Here is a 20,443-nt window from a genome sequence, read left to right on the forward strand (position 1 = left end):
CTAAAAGCGTGTCAATGCTTGTGAAAACAGCCTGGCGATGCTATCTATAAGTAGAGTTGTAAACTAGAACGAAATGGGTTTGAGTTGTCAAAGCCTCTTGGAAAACAAGACACCAACTGTAATCATATTATCTCCAGTAACTAGAGTTAACATAACTAAGAATTTTTAGCAAACAAACAACTTACATACTTAACCAAGAACCCTAAACACTGACTAGACCATTGGACCTGGACCTCTCTCGTGAGAATGTCGTTAAATGTAAAAAATACGTAAAAGAAAAACAAATGATATTAAGGCCTGGTGAGTTCTGAGGCCCAATTTGTATGGCCCATGTTTAAGAACAATTCACATTTTTGTCTCTTAATCAGAAGCAGCCCATAGAAAAAGTCATTTAATATTTATTAATGCTTGGGAACCGGCGGTAGTTTTCTTTCTTTATATTGACTGAAAATATATATGCTAGTTAAACTGTACTTTGGTCTAATTAAGAAACATACCTATTTTTTATATTTTGTAATATTAGAAATTTAAGAAAGCCTGTTTTCAACACTAATATTAATTAAAAATATGGAGTATATTACAAGACGATTTTATAACCAAGAAATATATTTATATTATGAAGATAGAAAATTTATTTGTTTTATATAGATAGATATTTTTGATCGAGGGTTTTATTTTGCATTAATAAAGAGAGAGAAAAAGTAGCTGAGAATGAAGAGTTATTTTCATTGCAGGTCACTTTATGAGTTTTAATATCATTCTAGATCACTTTATGCTCCCAACACACTTTCTTTAACTATTTCCATTACTCCTTAACCAAAACAAAACTAAATCATAACTAATAGGACCTACTTCTTATTTTTATCTTTCTCATCTAGTTGTTTTCCATTTTTCGATGATTATCTTTATCAATCTGAATTTTAATCCTAAATGTTTTAGTTATTTTATTTAAAGATTTTGAATCGCAAGTTCAAACCATGAGCTCAAATCGGACGAACTATGATTGTTCGTGCCCAGAAGTAGCTAGTATCCTGCTCATTCCACGCCGCAGCCTCACCTCAGCCGCGATGCACTCCTCCGTCATCACATGAAGCACGACCTCTGAACCCTCTCCACCATGATTCATCACCATCGTATCACTTTTCTAAAGCTGCAAGAATCGTCATGACCAGTTTGAGCTTCTCTGACGCGGTTATCCATCGTCGCAAGAGGTCGACGAAGAACAATGGTGACTTTTGGCTTTATTTCACAATTGGTCCTTTGACTTTTGAATATATTCTTTCTGCCCCAAAAGATTCTTTTATTTGAAAATATACCCTTTCAAATTGACTCCACACTTTTTAATTGTGCAGACCCAACCTTCCATAATTACACGAACGGGTCCTTGACCTTGTGAATGTTTCTATTCGACACTTTAACTTTGAAAATTGCCTAATTAACCTCTTAGTGTAGTAATAAACATTCACTTGTGCATTCCAAACCTTGTCTAATGCCAATAAACATATAATACAATATATACACTTAATATGCAAACAATATGATTAAAATGAATTAAAAACATGAGCCAAAACTTATTTAAATAGTAAAACATCAAAAATAAATAATTTTATAGGGTGTACACAAAACAAGCATGTACATGTGTACAATACGAGCAAGCTTTGATTTTTTTCAGCAACGGCTAAATCTCTGTCACAACTGCAATTGAACAATCGTTGCAGCAGCTCTTAAACAAGGTGTGAAAGAAGATATTTGGGTTCAGCTATATGCAAAGATGCCTCTACCCTATAATCGTCGAAGACACTATCAAAATGGGTCTTATTGTTCGGAGGTAAATGTGTACTGCGTGGAAACTCAATGTGTGTTTGTGTACACATGTACAAGACGTGATAAATGTACACGTGAACAGCTAAGTTAATGTTACGTGCATGACACTATGGAATGTTTTTGGATCTTTTTAGGTATGTAATATGAAATAGCATGAATGAGTTTTGTTTGTACATAATATCATTCGTACTGAAATGACATTTGATTTATGTGCATATAATGCAAAGTTATAGCACTGAAAGTGTACTAGATGGTTGTGTACATCATGATCCGTGTCCATGTGTACTAGCTCACCTCTTTATCCACATGTAGAATGTATCTAGGTATCCATCTTGTAAGATATATACATGTATCATATTATCAATGTATCAGTATCAAGATATATACATGTACAACAGTTTTATTTTCTTATATTGTAAAGAATGATGTACGAATAAGTTGTGTACACCATGGGAGGTGTACATGTGTACAAGTAAGTGAATCAAAGAGGACAAATCGTATATTCAAGAATTTTTGGTCAAATGACAATAAAGTTAAATATGAAGGGTTTAAAATGAAAATAAAAGAAGTTGTTTGGTTAACGCTCGCTCAATCCCAATCTCAGGCTCGTTTATCAGTTTGTCATGGGAGGAGCTCAATCAAAGCAAAGGATCGTGGCGAGAGAAGGTCTCGGTGGTAGGATAAGGTTGCGGCGATGACCTTAAATCGTTGAGAAGATCTGAAATCTTGAGAACAAAAAGGACTGTGGCGGATAGGAGCTTGTCGCGGCAAACTGGAGCTTGTCGGTGGAGCTCGGATGGAGCCATGAATCTCTGACTTTTCAAGCTTGTGATTCACAAAAAGAGGTGAGTTTACCGTTGACTTCTGGCGGACTAAACCCTTCGTAATCTAGGGTCACGAGCTCCGCCGTGACGGCGCCTGTTAGCTCAGCCACAAGAACAACAATTGGAATTTGCTTCATAACTGGTTCAACCTTGCGGTGATGGTCGTCGTGGAAATCTAAAGAATTTGCCTCCTTCATTTTTTCTCAATGTTTGTTATGTCATCGGATATTCACCAAAGATAGGAGAATTTCTTTTTGTTATTTTTAAACTTCTTTAACATCGTTTTTTTGGGCAAAAAAGAAAAAAAAAGATGTTAAAAGAAGAAAAATGACTCGATTTGGAACCAAGAAAAATTTTGTAAAACAAAAATTCTCTGAACCAAGAAAAAGAAAGAAGAACTCGATTTGGAAAAGAAGAAGTTGATAAGAGAGAGAAGGATGGGTCCCATTAGTTAGCTCATTTAGTTAGTTTATAAGTAAAAAGTGAATTTGGTTAAAGAAAACTACCCTAGTAGAAATAAGTGTCTTATAGTGTAATAATAAACTAGAAAAGTGACTTATTGTGTAAATGTTTCGAGAATGAATTAGGGATAAGGGAGTCCGATGATCCATCATTCCTAAAATAAGACTTTGACCTGCCACGTCACTGATTCATTATCATCAGAAACGCCGCCGTCTGATGTTCCAAAGCCGAGACAGGGGGCGATAGCGAGAGAGTATGGAGAAGCGAATTAGATCAGATGATTCCGACGAGTCAGAAGAACTTCGATCTGACAAGCGACGTAATACGAGGAAGAAAGATACGGTTGGTGTGAGCATAGGCTCTCCGAGCTCTGAGGGAACAGGTAGAGGTAGAGGTAGAGGAAGGGGAAGAGGAAGAGGGAGAGGGAGAGGAAGAAACTCTGACGGTGCAGATGATTCGAAGAGAATTCGATCAGATGATTCCAACGACTCAGATAGGCTCAAAGAACATAGATCTGAAGGAGTTGTGAGCATTGAATCTCCGAGCTCGCAGGGCCAGGGGAGAGGGAGACGGAGAGCGAGAGGAAGAAAATCTGACGGTGGAGAGGGCTCGAGGCGAACTGCTGAAAGAAGAGGAAGAGAGAGAGTAATGTCTACGCCCAACAATGTTATTTTCTTTTAATTGAATTGTTCAGTTTGTCAACAAGCTTGAATCATCTTTGTTTCTATTTGTGGAAATGTTTTTTTTTGGATAAATGTGAACAGTGTTTTCCTTTTGCAGGATGATAACTCTGATGGAACAAAAAAGTATGCGGGTTTGACTTGTCATCAGTGCAAGAACCTAACGGATAAGGTTGATCTCGTCTTCTGTTCTAAATGCATCAAGAAGCGCTATTGCTATGACTGCATCAAGAGATGGTAAAAGTATCTTACTTGCACACTACAACAAGATTACGATTTCAGTAATTAGAATCTTGAAACTCTATATATAGGTATCCAGAGAGAACGCCTGAGGAAGTTAGAGATGCATGTCCTTTCTGTGTCGGGAATTGCAACTGCAGAGCTTGTTTGCGTCAGCCTTTGCTTGTCAAGGTAAGGTGGCTTGATATTCATTCGTTTATATGATGTGAATCTGTTGAGATGAAATCTCTCCTTCATTTGGATTGTTTCTGAATCTCAGCGAACAAGTGAGAAGGACGCGAGTGTCAAGCTGAAGCAGTTGCAATACCTATTAGTTAAAGCTCTTCCTGTTCTTAGAGATATTTATGCAGAGCAGATCCGTGAACTGGAGGTTGAATCAGCAATTAGAGGTATGGGTCTTCACTTGTTTGTTTTGTCCTCTCATTTCTTCTTTGTTTATATTAGCCAACGTAACCTGTTTTATTGTTTTAGGAGTCCCTGTGACAGAATCTGATATTACGTGGTCCGAACTTCATCCTAGTGAACGCATATACTGGTATGTTTTCAAAAAGGGCAATTGTCAATAATATCACCTTTTGAAGTTTATGTCTCAAAAATAGCACTAGAAGGAGAAAGTCACAAAAATGACATTCATTAAAGGGTAAAATATCTATAATACCCTTGGTTTAAAATTAAATAAACAAATTAAAAAAAAAAAAAAAAAAAAAATAATAATTTTTTTTTTTAGTTTCAGATTATATGTTTTCAGATTCGAAATTTTTATAATTTTTTTAAAAAAAAAGAATTTCAAAATTTTTTTTTATTTTTTTTTTCAGATTTTATTTTTATAATTTAAAAATACTTTTTGAAACTGTTTTTTAAATTTTTTTTTTTTTTTTATTATTTATTATTTATAAATGTTAAACCCTAATTCCAAAATTCCACCCCTTAACTCTAAACCCTAAGGTTTGGATTAATTAACCCTAGGGGTATAAGTGTACATTACATCTTTAATGAAACCTATTTTTGTGACTTTGAGTTTTGAGTGCTACTTTGGGAACAAAAACTTGGTTTGGTGCTATTCTAGTCTTTTTCTCTTTCAAAAACTCGTTTGCTTTTTTTTTTTTTTTTTTTTGCTTGTTTGATAATGATATTTCTTCGTGGGGAAAACACGCTTCCATACCATTTCTTGTATGTTTGGTAGTTTATTGATGAGATCATGATCGTATTAAATGGTTTCAATATTGTTTAAATACGCTTCACATTGTGAAGCATGTAGTTGCCTTGATAACTATCGGCAAGGGTTCTGGACCCCTTGCTCGGATACCTTTGGGGATCGTTGGGGGTTAGTCTGTTATGTTCCACTTCCCTCAAGTGAAAAAATAATTAAGTCCATATATAATCCCATTGATTCCCCACTTATAAGTTAGATTTCCGATGAATTTGGTTATGGGCTGATTGTGGGACACTTGTACTAAATGATACATTGTATCAAATGGTATAAGAGCAGTTTGTTCCTTGGGCATGAGGACGTCGGGGTGGTGATGAGTGGAAGGAAGATGGGTTTAATGGGGGAGTCTTAGAGATACTAGCAGCCGCGATCGTCCTTCACCAGCGTCGAGGATGTTTAAAGGGGCAGTATTATTATGTCCCACATCGCTCAAGTGAGAAATTAATTTAAGTCCATACATAATCTCTTGATCCCCAATTACAAGCTCACCTTTTGGTGGGTTCTACATTTGAGACTAATATGGATTTGGTTAGAAAGTTTCTACTCTGTGAACTTTCTATATGTGGTAAACTTTATATCTTTCTTATGAGAATTTATGCATGTATGATGCAAGGTTCTATTCTTTATGAGAATTTATGTCTGTCTGACTACAACACCTTGAGCAGTTTTATGAGATCGATGTCTGACATTATTTTTTGCATTATGTCGAAGAGCTCATGTAACTCTTATTCCTATTTTGCATTCTTTGGGATCTAAACCCTAGACTTCTTAGTATGTAAGCATTAAGAGCATCTCCAATCTCTCTATTTTCCTCTAAAATAGAGATATCTATGATAAGGTGGATTTGTTTCTATGCATGTCTATATAATAGAGTGTCTCTAATTTAGAGAAAAATAGAGAATAAAGATCTCTATTTTAGAGGAATATACATGAATTTTATTATTTGACTCTATATTTAGAGATGGAAATAACAATTCTTTATATTTTCCTCTAAAAATAGATAAACTTTATTATATAGACATACATTAGAGCAAATCTACTTCTCCAATAGAATTTTTCTATTTAAGGAAAAAATATAGTGATGAAAATAGAGGTGGGTTAGCGATGGTCTAATGAACTTTTGGTCAAATCACTAAACTAAAAGAGCTTCCAGAGTGATTTTTTTTAAACATTGTTTTTTTTTTATTATAATACATAAGAGGCATTGCATAAAGGATTGGACAATTTTCTCAAATAGCTATTTTTAAGTTTTTGTCACAAAAATAATCTCCAATGGAAAAAAAAATGATAAAAGCGGTTCCATTAAAGATACAAAATATTTTTCTACCATTTGCTTTATATATATACAAATATAAATAAATAATAAATGAAAATAACTTTTTTATTATATGTTTTTAAATTCTATTTTTTATAATTTTTTTTGAAATTTAAAAATGTTTTTGAAACTTTTTTATTTTCTATTTTAAAAATAATAAACCCACCTCCAAAATCCACCTCGAAAAATTTCATTATCTCTAAACTTAGTTCTAAAGTTTAGATTAGTTAAGCGTATAATTGTATATTCACAATTTAATAAAACTTCTTTTCGTCATTTTTTGGAGCTCTTTTGGTAAAAAAAAGAAAACTAAAAATAGCTATATTAAAGAATTTCTCTTAACGATTTTATAAAGCTAATTTTACTATCTTATGAAAATTAACGCTAGGAAGTTATACATTTACAATTTCAGACAACTAAATAAAATTATGTTTGACGGTTCTACTTGCATCAGACAACAGAAGATCATTTGTAATCTTGTCTTCGCTAATCTACATAAATGATGGTAAATCGCATTCTCTATTATTTTTAATTTTCATATATTATAAATGTTACTACATAAAAAGTTCAATGCGAGAGCATTGAGCAAATATTTGAAGAACATTTACAACTTTTAAATGTTAATCTAAATATTATTTTTTAATAATTAATGATTGGATAATAATGAGCATGATGTTTGTTATGCCAATCAAGCTCTTAATAGATTTTCACTTTCCAGTAAGCTTCAAAACCTCTGATAAACTTTGGAAAGATATTTTCTTTGTTTTTATTTTATTTTGAACAACTCAAAATTCTCTTCGAATACATATATATGGCTCTGCATGTACATGGTGCACTATGCAAACCCGATCCGAATATGAAAAGTATCTGAACAGTAGTAAATTCCTAAATCGAAATACCCAACATACTAAACATGGACCAAACACGGATGGATATCCGAACACCCAGCCTTAGTCGAACTGAACCGAAATCACTTCACATAAAATCAAATGAAAAATCATAATCATCTGAACGGACAGTTATTTAAAATATTTTGGATACCAAAACCAAATTAAGAATCAAACTAACTTAAATGGAATAACAATGGCCATGATAGCTGCCAAATACATTTGTTGAGTTACCCTTTAATGAACTGTTTTGTGAAATAGGATTGTTATTTGTAAATAAGACAGTTTGATTACTTTGCTGGAAATATGGGGCTTGGTGCTCATTTATATGTAAATAAGACACAGTTCGCCAAAAAAAAAAAAAAGACACAGTTTGCATATTTCCTGAAGAAGTGAATAAAGCATCAGTCATAAAAACACATTTTGTTATCTGTTTCTTTGAATAGCATCTTTCGTTGATTTTTCTTACATATTACTCTGAGTTACCTTATTTGCTTACAATCTCTTCTCTCTTGTACGACAGTGACCTGTGCAGCACATCCATTGCCAATTTTCACAGAAGCTGTCTGAACCCAGATTGCTCTTCCGACATTTGTCTTTCTTGCTGCAAGGAACTTAGAGAGAGTTCACATGATGAGAAGGTAGATGGGGAGAACTTCTCTGACTGGAAGCTTAGTCCTGACGGTAGCATTCCATGCCCTCCCAAAGAGCGTGGTGGCTGTGGCACTTCAACACTGGAGTTGAGACGTTTGTGCGAATGTGATAGGGTTGAAAAGCTGATAACGAATGCAGAGGAAGTTACTCTGCAGTTTAGGCCACCAGATGTGAATATTGCTCATGAATGTTCCTCATGTACTGAAAACTCTGATTCCATCATCAGTAGGCAGGCGGCGTTTAGGAAGAATGGTCATGATAACTTTTTGTACTGCCCAAATGCTGTTGATCTGGCTGAAGGCGATATTGCTCATTTTCAGTCGCACTGGATGAGGGCGGAACCTGTGATAGTCAGAAATGTTCTCGACAAGACACCTGGACTAAGTTGGGATCCAATGGTTATGTGGAGGGCTTGCAGGGAAATGGATCCAAAAGCTAAATGCAAAGAAGAGGCAAAAAGCGTGAAAGCTTTGGATTGCTTGGATTGGTGTGAGGTCAGTCGAACTGAATCTATGTGTATTTTCAAAGACGTAAGCTCATTAACACATCCCTTTCTCTTTCTCTTGTAGGTTGAAATAAATATTCATCAGTTTTTTCAAGGCTACTTGAAAGGCCGCCAGGATCCCAGTGGTATGCCAGTAATGTTGAAGTTAAAGGATTGGCCTCCATCAACTTTATTTGAAGAGCGCCTTCCAAGACATAACGCTGAGTTTATTTCTTCCTTACCTTTCTCTGATTACACTGACCCAAAGTCAGGTCTCTTGAATCTGGCAACAAGACTTCCTGAAGAATCCTTGAAACCAGATCTTGGACCTAAGACATACATTGCCTACGGTTTCCCTGAAGAGCTTGATGGAGGAGATTCTGTGACAAAACTACATTGTGATATGTCCGACGCGGTAAGTGTGCACCAGTTCTTTCTCAACTCTTCGTAGACATAATAAACCAATGATCTGTACTTTCTACTTTGGTGGATTTGTGTTAGGTCAATGTGCTGACACACACAGCTAAAGTTAATATACCTTCCTGGCAACACAAACTTGTAAAAAAAGCAAAGTTGCGTAAACAACTGTCTGGTCAAGAGACAGAAGCCAGTGAATGTGAAAACAAGTCAGTGAAAGAAGTAGAGAATGAGGAAGCTGCTTTAAAGAAATGTGATGGTCTTGTGGGAGAAGAGACTTTAAAGGACAAGGCAGCTAACGAAGATGATAAGATGTTTGTTTCAAAAGGTATTTGAAAGAAGCTCCCTCCCTCCCACGTTTACGTTTTATTTTTTAAATTCATTACTGAAAGGTTAAATTTCAGGCAAATGTACCAAAACTGAAAGAGATGATCCTGTGGAAGGGTCTTGTAGTTCGAAGTCAGGTCATGATCCAAAGGCGGATGCTGGTTTGATAAACGAACCAATTGCTGGTGAGAATAATAGTGAAGTATGTTTGAAGACAGAGAGATTATCTCCAACCAACCAAAGTGAAGATGATCCCACGGTGGAGAACGGACTAAAGATGCCAACAGCTCTTTCAACTGCCCCGTGGGACACAGATGGTAGTCTCCCGCCGCCTATGGAATCCATAAAAGAGGAGAAACTGGATTCTCCAAAGGAAACTGAGGGCAATGTCACCCAGAGTTTGGATGGTAGTACAAGTGCGGAGACTATACAAGAGCAGAAACATGATGCTCCAAAAGAAACTAATGGCAATGCCAATGAGAGTTCAGAGGGTGTGCATGGTGGTGCTGTGTGGGACATCTTCCGAAGAGAGGATGTTCCAAAACTCATTGAGTATTTGGAAAGACACAAGCATGAGTTTCGTCATTTCTTTAACGAACCTGTGGAATCTGTAAGTACCATCACTGCATCACACTTGTAAAGGATCAATGTGTGAGAGAAATCTGGAATTTATGCTTCTGATTAATTTTCAGGTTACTCACCCAATTCATGACCAGACATTGTTCTTGACTGAAAGCCAGAAGAAACAGCTGAAAGAGGAGTTCGGTAAGATTCTTGTTTGGATTTTATCTTCTTTGCTAGGGCGAAAAGTCTGATATATGTTTTTTTCTTATGCAGATATAGAGCCATGGACATTTGTGCAACACCTGGGTGAAGCTGTTTTTATCCCTGCAGGTTGTCCGCACCAAGTGAGAAATATACAGGTAAGCAACCAGTTACAACCTTCCTCTTTGGTCCGATATCTCATGTGTTATGGAATCAAGTAACTTTTTGTCTATATGCATTCACCCGGATCAGCTCTCTTGGTTCATTTCAAAATGTTAATGATGCCTAAAATTGAAACTGTTTACAGTCATGCATAAAGGTGGCACTTGATTTTGTTGCTCCTGAAAGCTTAGAGGAGTGCCTTAGGCTAACACAGGAATTTCGGAGACTACCAAAAGACCACAGATCCAATGAAGACAAACTAGAGGTACTTTTAACTATTTTTAACTATTCTCTGTGTGCTCTCTCTGTGCTTACTTATCTTCGCACTACTTTTGGATGTAGCTTAAGAAAATAGTGCTGCATGCTGCCAGCTCAGCCATAAGAGAGGCACAAGATCTAATGCAAAACTCCATGACAGAATGATGGTAACAAAAGACTCACTGTAGGAAGAAGACATCAAGGTCTACATTGTAGGACTTGGTTTCTTCCCAAAGATCAAAATCAGAAGACAGCCCTCTGTTTGCTTTGTCAGGGAACAATCTCCCGTGTAACATTATTGTATCAGTAAAACGATTCTGTGGCATTTATTTATGTAACATTATTGTATCAGTAAAATATTTGGTGGCATTTTACTTATGTAACGTTAGAACAAAGATCCTTCCATCTTGTTTTGAAGCAGTTGTAACCGTTGAAGTTTAAAGCTGATATATTGCAGTGTGGGTTATGTCAAATAGTACACCAACAAAAAGAGAACCTCAAAAGGGTGTAGGCTCTTGAGAATTAAAAGACCTGTAAGATCATGAGAAGTATTGATTAAACTTCTAAGTAAAGATTGCTTTAAAAAATGAAAGAGTTATTGCATCTTAGAAGTATTGATTAAACTTCTAAGTAAAGATTATTTTAAAAATTAAAGAGTTATTGCATCTTGTTTGATTACTGAGTGTAGCACTTGAAGCTTAAAGCTGATATATTATTACACATGTGGGTAGTGTATCAAATACTACAACAAACAGAGAAACTTCAAAGAGTAGTAGGAGCCTTTGAGATACACACTAGTTTTATTCTTCATTTCTTAGCCAGCAACTTCTTTGGAAGCTTATCTAATGGTGTCGATTTAAGTAAGAAGAGCCTTGCAGCCCGCTCTTGCAGTGTCCCTCCGCATTTCAGTCCATGTGACTGAAGCTCTGTCTTTAGTCTTTCCATCCCCATAACCTGAAACCAAAACAACAGATATTGATAAAAGTTTAGTAAGGATTTTGATGCAAGGTTGTGAGAAGCAATTAGATTTTCTGAAAGACATCATTATGATTTGAATTTTGCATATGAGAAGAATGAATCTATTACATACCTCCATATCTTTTGCTGAACTGAAGTCATCAAAGTTCAGTGGTTCAACAGGTTTGCAACACACTGCATCAACAGTCTCTGTTTCTCCAGCAACTCCTTCTTGCTTAGCTTCAGAATCATTGCCTTGATTCTTAACATCTACAACCGTTTCACAAGCTACTTCCACCAGATTCTTTTCTGCGTCTTTATATAAATTATCTTCCTTTTCAGTCTGAACCATTGCACCAACAAGTAAATCATCCACTTTTCCTTCGTTAATCACTTGAACACCAGTGGTCTCTCCCTTAAGTACATCTGAACTTTGATGTACTACTACAACGTCTTTACCAGAAGAATCACCATCATGCGCTCCAGCCATACCCGAGCCTGAGCTCTCAACTTGGCTACCATTGTTTTTCTCTTTCTCATCCTCGTCGTCGCTGCTGCTTTCATCACTGTCACTAGCATCAACTGCTCTCTTTCCCTTCCTGAAAGAGAAAAACAAACACCACATCAACGGCAAGTAACAAAGATATGAAGAACCCAAGTAACAAAACTACACCAACAGAATATAGCAAACGAGAGACTATCACGAATCATGACTTGTTTGTTCCTAACAATTTAAAGGAACCTACTTTTCAATCTATTAGTTCAAAGCGTACATTCAGCTATCGAAAGATACCATATCCCTTCCTAACATAGAAAAGTCTATCCATCATCCTCATCGCTGCTCTATCATCACCGTCCTCAACTGCTGTTTTACCCTTCCTAACAATTCAAAGGAACATACTTTTCCACCTTTCATTTCAAAGCACACATTGATCCAAGTATCTATAACCATGGAAAGATACAAAAGAGCTTTCTTTCTTCTTACCATATCTTCAGTCGCTTTGACTTCTCAGACTCTACACCAATCTTCCCCTTCCTCTTCCCACTCATAAAAGACTCTTTCAAAGCCAAGTCCACCGCCTCAATACACTTATCAGACTCCTCCCTATACCTCTTCACATACTTCTGCGTCGCTCCATTCCCAACGCCTTCCTTAACTCTACTCGCCTGCTTCTTAAGAAACTCCTCAGCCAACCTCTCAAGCTTCCTCTCCTCCTCACCTTCCTTCCACTCCTCGAGCCTCTTCTCCGCGTTCACGTGCCTCAGCCTCCTCCCACTCATATCCCTACACGCGTCGAAGTTGTTTGTCTTCTTCTGCCCCGCCTTGGTGGCTGCGCCGCGGAGCAAGGAGCCGAATCCTCCCTTGCCTCCGCGGAGGGAGAGGACGAGGTTTACGGTGGCGTCGGGTTGAGAGACGGTGGACTCGTCGGAGATCTGGTAGCCTCCGCAGATCAGACGCTGGAGATGCGTCGGGATGTGAGTGTGATCGAAGATCCGCTGCTTGATCTGGTCGCCGTAGGCTAAGGGAGAGGAGAAGCTACGGTTATCGATTTTCCGTTGAGAAGCCTAACGAATAACTGCAACGGCTTAGGGCTCTGATCCGCCATTGTTAGCAAAGTTCAATGATCGAAGAAGAAAATCGATTTTGTGGAAATCACAACGAAATGTAAAATCTTGGGATGGGCAATAAGCCGAGCCGAACCCCATCCGTTAAATATGAATGCGAACCGATTCGAACTCAATATTGAATGGATCTTTATTTTATGGTATTTCCGGTTAACGAAACTCGAACCTTAAATGGATCCAATAGAATCCAAAAGATTCAAAATCCAAAAAATAGAATTTGTACCAAACATGATGTTAATTTCTACTATGTATCCAAAATATACTAAAATATTTTTAAACATCTAAAATAGTTATCTATACATGAATAATTGACTCAAATATTTATTTTAATATATATATTTTTGGTATTTGCTTAGTATTAATATTTTTATATTTTGACAATTGCATTTGAAATTCAATGAGGAAAGAGTTTGCTTTTCAAGTTTAAACAATGTTTTTTAAAAAAGTTTAAATAATGTTTCTTAAGTTGATATAATAGAATTGCTGGTTGTTAATTTTAATTTGTTTATATTTCATTATGTATGATTTTTCATTTGTACAAAACTTAGATTTGTCATGCTATATATGATATTTTTACAAGTAGTTCAAATAAGAGTTTTGTACTCTTGATAAACGAGTCTCTTAGAGTTATTTTGAAGGAAAACAATATGGTTTGATGAAGCACGTAAACAAATTTATTGACAAATCAATATTTCTGGAACCGATAACCCAATTAATATCTGAAACTGGAACTATTTTGTGTTCAATCAAATCTTGAACATGTAACTAAACACAAACCGAATACTACGTGGTTTTTTATAATGTCCGAATAAAACTGAAATTTATGAAACTGAAAACGCGAAACCCGAAAGAACCCGAACCAAAACCTGATTGCGACCTGGATAACCCAGCCCTAGTAAAGTCTGTAATATGGTCAGTCGTTGACGAACAGATGATTTTTGTAATTTTTATGGTCAGGTTATCTAAAAATATGATTTTTTTTTTTGTAAAATGATACATATAATGATAAACGACGACCATTTTCATATCTATAATAGACCATGTGGTGTCTGTAAGACATTGGTTATATGACCATTTCATTGAAATAAATTTATATCAATTTAAAAAATATTACAATTATGGTTTACAATGACTTTAAATCAAGTTCTTCTTTGCCAAAATAATATCTAACAGCCAAAATGATTCAATTATGTTTCACTAATTAGGTTAAATTACTATTGTATCCTATTAAAAATTAAATTGAATTTGAATAAATTTAACTTTCGTTCTCATCACCACCTTCGTCGTGTCTCTTCATCATTGGATGATCTCCCTCATCTCTGCCACCGTCGTGAGTTTCATTCCCTCAGCTACAACAATCTCCTTCATTTTCATGTCTCTTATCTTCACCGGACGAGATCATCAGATCTCTTTCTCTTCATCGGCCAAACTTTCATTTCGTTATTGTAATAATTGTATTATGATACTGTGTAGATACTAGATATCGTCTCAGCTCGTCATTGTCATGTGACATGATTTTTGTTGTCATTGGAGAAATCGCTCAGTGAATAGATCAGTAGTACTTCTATCATGTGCTATTCGATTTACATGTATCCATTACTATATTGATGATGAATTTGCAATTAGAAATCAAATGGAAGTTCTTAACTTTGATGAAATTGTATATGTTTTGTGTTAATAGATTTAATAGTTGACAACATCTTCAGTTTTGTAGCCAATGACCTTTGTTTATAGCCAACAACCTTTTCTTTTGGTTTAAAAAGCTTTGGTCGAATGCATGAGCATGAGTTGTAGTTGTCTTTTAGAGTTGTTTTCATTTAATTTATCACCGATTGTGGAAGATTTTGCTATTCAAGAGAAATATATCATTCTTAACAACACGTTACTTTGGGGATTAAAACAATAGTGGAAGAGGTTCCACATGTTTCTATAGAAAACAATCATCATCTAAGAATTTTCATCACCAAAATAGTAGAATATGCTGAAATTTGTCGTTTGTGTGGAAATGCTAGTGTTATATTCTTCCTAAATGTGTCTTTTAAGGGTGAATGATCAAACTGTTGATACAGCTGGAAGCAACGTTTTTTTATTAAGAACTAAGGGTGTAGCCGCGCTTCACGCGGCATATTATTTTCAAAATTTTAAACATTATTTCTAAGATGTTTTTGTCATCTCCCCATATTTTCCTCTTGAACCGTCACCATCTATGTGTTTTTGTTCTTTCTCGCCTTCTTCTCCTGTGAGGTTATCTAGTATTTGTTGTAGATTAATTTTATGAATTCCCAGTTGTGCGGTTGTTTCTCACGGTGTTATAGACTGTTCAGATCAATATTGTTGCTCCTTTTCTTTCTTAGATTTTGGCTGATGTTAGGGACTGCATCTCCTTGTGTTGGGTCAGAGTTTAGTCGTCATTGATGTTTTCTTCCTCGTTGTTGGCATGCCGTCGATAGTCCTTGCTCGTCTTCGTTTTCAATATCTGATTTTTGGTGATATGACCTCTATGCTCTCTTTCATAGCTCGAGGGTGGCTACATTGTTTTGATGATTTCATTTTGTTTCCCCTTCCTTATATGTTTTCTAATCTCGTTGCAGCTTTCATCATTGCTTGCATCTCTGGTGGCTCTTCCTTTCACTATGTTTTCCACTCCAGGTTTGGATAATGTTTTCCTTTGTATATGTTATGTGGGCTTGGATGGAAGGTTGTTTCTAGTCTCAAGCTTGAGCTTTGGTTTCTCGGTGGTTGTCTTATATTCTCCCTCTCTTAGGTTATTTTTCTTCTTTCCATGCTTTGTTTGGGATAAGTGTGCGAAGTTAGCCTCTTGGAGCTTTGTTCACTTCTAACCAGAGCTTTGTGGTTCTTCGTTAGCATGGATGTGTGTGTTTAGTGTGTGAGGTGTTTCTTACCTCTTAGCTGTTGGTTGTGCTTCTGGTGCTTTAGGCATGTGTCTTTCTGATTTGTGGTGACTTTGGTATTTCAGTGATTATTTTTCCTATGATCCGCTTTTTTGTTTTTTCGCATAGGTGCTTGATCGCGCTTCTTTGTATTCATCGGATTACATTATTTGACCTAGCTTGATCTGAAACTCAAGTGTGTTGTGTGAAATATTGAATCTCTGTGGATACGATCCTTACATACTTTACTACAAATCGATCTATTATTTAAGAGAGTTGCTTGATATTACTTTGAACACATAAAGAATCAAGACAAAGAATAGTAACATACAGATTAGCAACCCTTGGATCATTTGATATAGATCGAAGGGCTGCTAATATGTTTGATATAAAAGTGAAACCGACGCAAGGAAAAATATTAAGACTAAAATTGACAAGAAATGTTTATCATCTTCATTACACTCTCTTAAAGTTTTATCATTGCCTTCATTTGTAACATTGTTTCTGACATTATGTCCTTATTTTGGGCCACCAAAGACTAACGGATCAAATAATATAAAACATAATCATCAAACTGGCCAATTACGTTTACAAGGTAAATGATCACGAGTACATATATTATACACGCTTCTTATGGGCCACCTCCTCGGGGCGATCTCGAAGGGGGTGTATAATAACGAGGGGGAGGGGGACGGGAAGGGGGAGGGGGACGGCGAGACGGTGAAATTCTTCCTGTACAATAAGAACAAGATGTTTCATTACTTTCTTCATTGAATAATACGTCAAATCTCATCTGGCTTTGAAAAATATAAACATTTGATATCTTATAAATCGTGTATAACACAAATACAGTATTCTTTATTATTATTTTTTACATTTAACAGTCAGAAACAAAAGTTCTTGTGGTTCTAACAGCGAGAAACACTAATGTGTAAGTAATTGAATTTCTGGGGTGACCAAAACAGAATATAATGATTAAAAAAATATGATAAAATAACTTTAAAAATATCAATATGTACAGAAACCTTTAAAGGCGTGCTTCTTGCATAAACATAAATAATAGAAGAACTGAAAAGGCAAATATGAAATGGGTGCAAGCAAATACTAACGTGGAATTCGTCTAGCTTCCGTAAGACAAACTTGAGAGGAGACAAATAATTGCAGAAGAATCAAAGAGAGAACCAGAGAAACCAAACTTGATGACTTTGTAGCCATTATAGTCCAATTTGTCACATTGCCCATTACGAAAGACCATGTATATATATAGAAAGTAAATAAATCATCACTAGAAATTATTCGTTTTTAAATAAAAAATTCCACAAAGACTTTTCTTCTTTAGTTGGTAAAAAAAAAGAGACTTTTCTTCTTTCATATATTTCGTCCGCTCACTCATAAAAGGACATGGCTTTTTCTTTACGAAATAAAAATGAGATCCTATACTTCAATATCATAAGAATTATTGCTAATTTAACTGAACAAAGGGGGGATTTTAATTTTAATATTGAAGTGTTGTTAATTTCTCAAACAATTTTTTTTTCTTGGGAAATCCTTATATACGTCTTTTGGATATTTATTCATGAAAAATTGCTTTAAATACTATAAATTAGCTATCACTTTTTATTTTAGTAAAAAATTGGAAATAATATCAAATTTGTAACAAAATTGAAATTTTTCTTTTAAGAACACGGAACAATATAGTGTGTATATAAAATATTATCAAAATAGAAATATTCTTTAGTTTAATCTTTTGTGGAATGTTACAGAATGTATCGTTGTAATTTTTATGATCCTTAATATTTTAGTACGAAGAATGAGATTGTTTATAATAGTGTAAGTAATATATGCATTGAGATTATGTAGAATTCATATTTTTCCAACATATAACGATGGAGCTGAATATGTTATAAGCCATGGAAGACATGATGAAGATTATAAACGCAAGAGAATTAGTGTATAGGAACGTTACGTATTTATTAAAAAAATGATATCATGTGTTGTTATTCAAAAGAAATTTATTCAAAGATAGTATTTTTAAGTTTTTATCGTAAAAATAGCTTTCAATTGAAGAAAATGACCAAAATAAGTTTTATTAAAGAGTAAAAATGTATTTTTATCCTTGATTAACTAATCTATACTTAGGGTTTAGAGTTGAAATGTGAGGTTTAAGGGATATGATTTCAATTTTTTTAAAAAAAAATTAAAAATTTGAAAATAAAAATGGGCTATGTTGATCATTTTTTTTAGGGATATTTGTGACAAAAACTTAAAAATAGTTATTTAAGAGAATTGTCATATTCAAAATGTAAATATATCATATAGTTACCAATGGCATAGATTGTAATATTTCTAGTAAATGTTTGTTCTTTTAAAAATTTATGCGAAAATGTTTCTGGTGATGACACCTAAGATAAAATGGCAAAATGTAAATAAAGTACAAAATAAAGATTAAATTTTAAAAATGTTTCTATTTTAATAATAAAGAGATGTTATATTGATTTCCATAGAGTAAAGAAATTAATAACTTTAAAACAATTTTCCACAAAGACTTTTCGTTTTTGGTGTTCTACGAACTTATAATAGAAGATACTTGGCTTCTTCTTGACCAAATAAAACATGTAATCCTATATTTTAATATCATACAGATTCATGTTAATTTAATTTTAGAATGAGTAAGTATTAAAGAGGCGTATATGATGGTACTAATCAAGGATAATAATGGAGGATTACTGGAAAGCCCGGTTCTCTTTGTCTTCGAGCTTTCATTTTTTGAATCCACTCTTTCTCCAGGTTCCTGCTTCGATACACACTGCAAGTTACTCTCTCATCCCTATGGCGAGAACGAAATGACCGGAGACATGGAAGCCAACCCATCATGGCAGGTCCTTTGGTGAAGATGATTGAGAGGCAAGTCAAAAATAGATGCCTTTCACTGCGACAAATGGGAGATTTGAAGTTTTCAGGAGCTTTAACAATGTGGTTTACCACAAGATAAAGAGATTTGGTTTAAAATTAAGTTTTAGCTTTTTCAAAAAACAGTCTTACACTTGTTGTACAAAAGTAGTTTTCTTTTGAATAAATTTAACATATATTCAAAAAAAAAAGAGGCGTATATAAAGTTTTCCAAAGAAAAAGATTTGTTTTATTTAAGAACTACCAACAAATTACTCCTTCAAATTATCCTACTTGTTAATCTCTTTCTGCTAAATTTTTGGCACAAATGTCTGCTTTCTTAACTTTTAACAAAATAAATTAATTCCTACTTGTTAATTAATCTCTTTCTGTTCGTGACAAAAAAGAAATAATAATAATAACCCACACAGTGAGTAGGGTATACTCCCATTGGTTATTTGGCCTTGTCCAGAAAATGAAAATAAGCAAAAAAAAAATTTTTGCTATAAAAACGAGCAAATTTATCGACCACCAACAACGTTTTTGTTTGGTGATCCAGAAGATAAACACGAGAATATATTTATTTTTTTATTTTTGAGGATCACATGTTATGGAATAGCTGTGACATCTTCAAGACAAAAATTCTATTGTTTTCATTTAAAGTTTTGTCAGAAAATGTTACAGTATTTTCCACCATGTATTATTTATGGTTTTGAATATTAAATATAGAAGGACAACGATTATTTATTGACTTACATAGACCATCTGACCAAGACACGGGCCACTGACGCAGAATACAATTTCTTTTGTCAGCTGCCATTTAAATTAAATCAAAGTGGTGATCAGATGATTTTCCTAGGAGTTTATTACTCTGGGTCTGATTTATATGAGAAAACATGTAGCATTTAGTTCTTGCTTCTCTTAACGTCTGACCATTTATATTTCAAAGAATATGAATTAGATTCTTGTAGTCTCTGAAACATCTCGATTTCTGTGCAAATGTTGGCCAGTCCATAGATTCATAGTCATGTCTCAAAAATAATCGAGGTTATCTTCATATCTCTCATATATAAAACTGCCCAAAGTAAGTTTGACATCTCAGCATGTAAAACTGAGAAGCTTTTACCGCATGCCTTTAATCCAAAAGATTTAGGGTTCATTTGATCCTTAAGACTCTACCCTAAGCCACTAACACTACCATTATCGATCCATGACACATCAATTTGACATATAGGAATTTGAGGTATCCAAAGAGAACACTCTCTCAATCTCTGTAGTATGAGGGTCCTCATGATCCTTTGTATATATTTTAATCTTAATATTTATTAAATGATACATATTAATTTGTATCAAATTTATATTATCCAAAATCATTAACTGTCATATATATTTTAGGTATATTAGGCAATTCCATAATTTTTATTTAAGGAAAGAATAGAGAACATTAATAATTAATTTAATAAAATGTTTATTATATATTTAGATGGACTAATTTATTTCTCTAAAGATTCTAAGAATCATTGTGGTGATGACATGTGGCTACCTCAAAAGTGGTAAGACTTCTCAAATAA

At 34.6% G+C, this 20,443-nt stretch overlaps 2 protein-coding genes across 2 annotated transcripts; one reads left to right on the forward strand and one right to left on the reverse strand.

Annotated features, from left to right (window-relative positions):
* The first annotated feature begins 3,365 nt into the window (after window positions 1-3,365).
* LOC103858823 (lysine-specific demethylase JMJ25) lies at window positions 3,366-10,674 on the forward strand. Its single transcript, XM_033287319.1, has 13 exons — window positions 3,366-3,755; window positions 3,891-4,027; window positions 4,102-4,201; window positions 4,290-4,419; window positions 4,502-4,565; window positions 7,966-8,590; window positions 8,666-8,995; window positions 9,082-9,325; window positions 9,639-9,934; window positions 10,017-10,089; window positions 10,162-10,247; window positions 10,397-10,516; window positions 10,594-10,674. The coding sequence occupies exons 1-13, from the start codon at window positions 3,366-3,368 to the stop codon at window positions 10,672-10,674; spliced, it is 2,676 nt and encodes an 891-aa protein (XP_033143210.1).
* Window positions 10,675-11,316: 642 nt separating this feature from the next.
* LOC103858825 (replication stress response regulator SDE2) lies at window positions 11,317-13,073 on the reverse strand. The gene is given in 4 exon segments (XM_009136252.3): window positions 11,317-11,463; window positions 11,600-12,065; window positions 12,452-13,007; window positions 13,010-13,073. Coding segments are annotated over 4 exon segments (1,233 nt in total).
* Window positions 13,074-20,443: the final 7,370 nt, after the last annotated feature.

The sequence above is a fragment of the Brassica rapa genome, chromosome A03, assembly GCF_000309985.2.
Source record: "Brassica rapa cultivar Chiifu-401-42 chromosome A03, CAAS_Brap_v3.01, whole genome shotgun sequence".
Taxonomy (NCBI): Eukaryota; Viridiplantae; Streptophyta; class Magnoliopsida; order Brassicales; family Brassicaceae; genus Brassica; species Brassica rapa.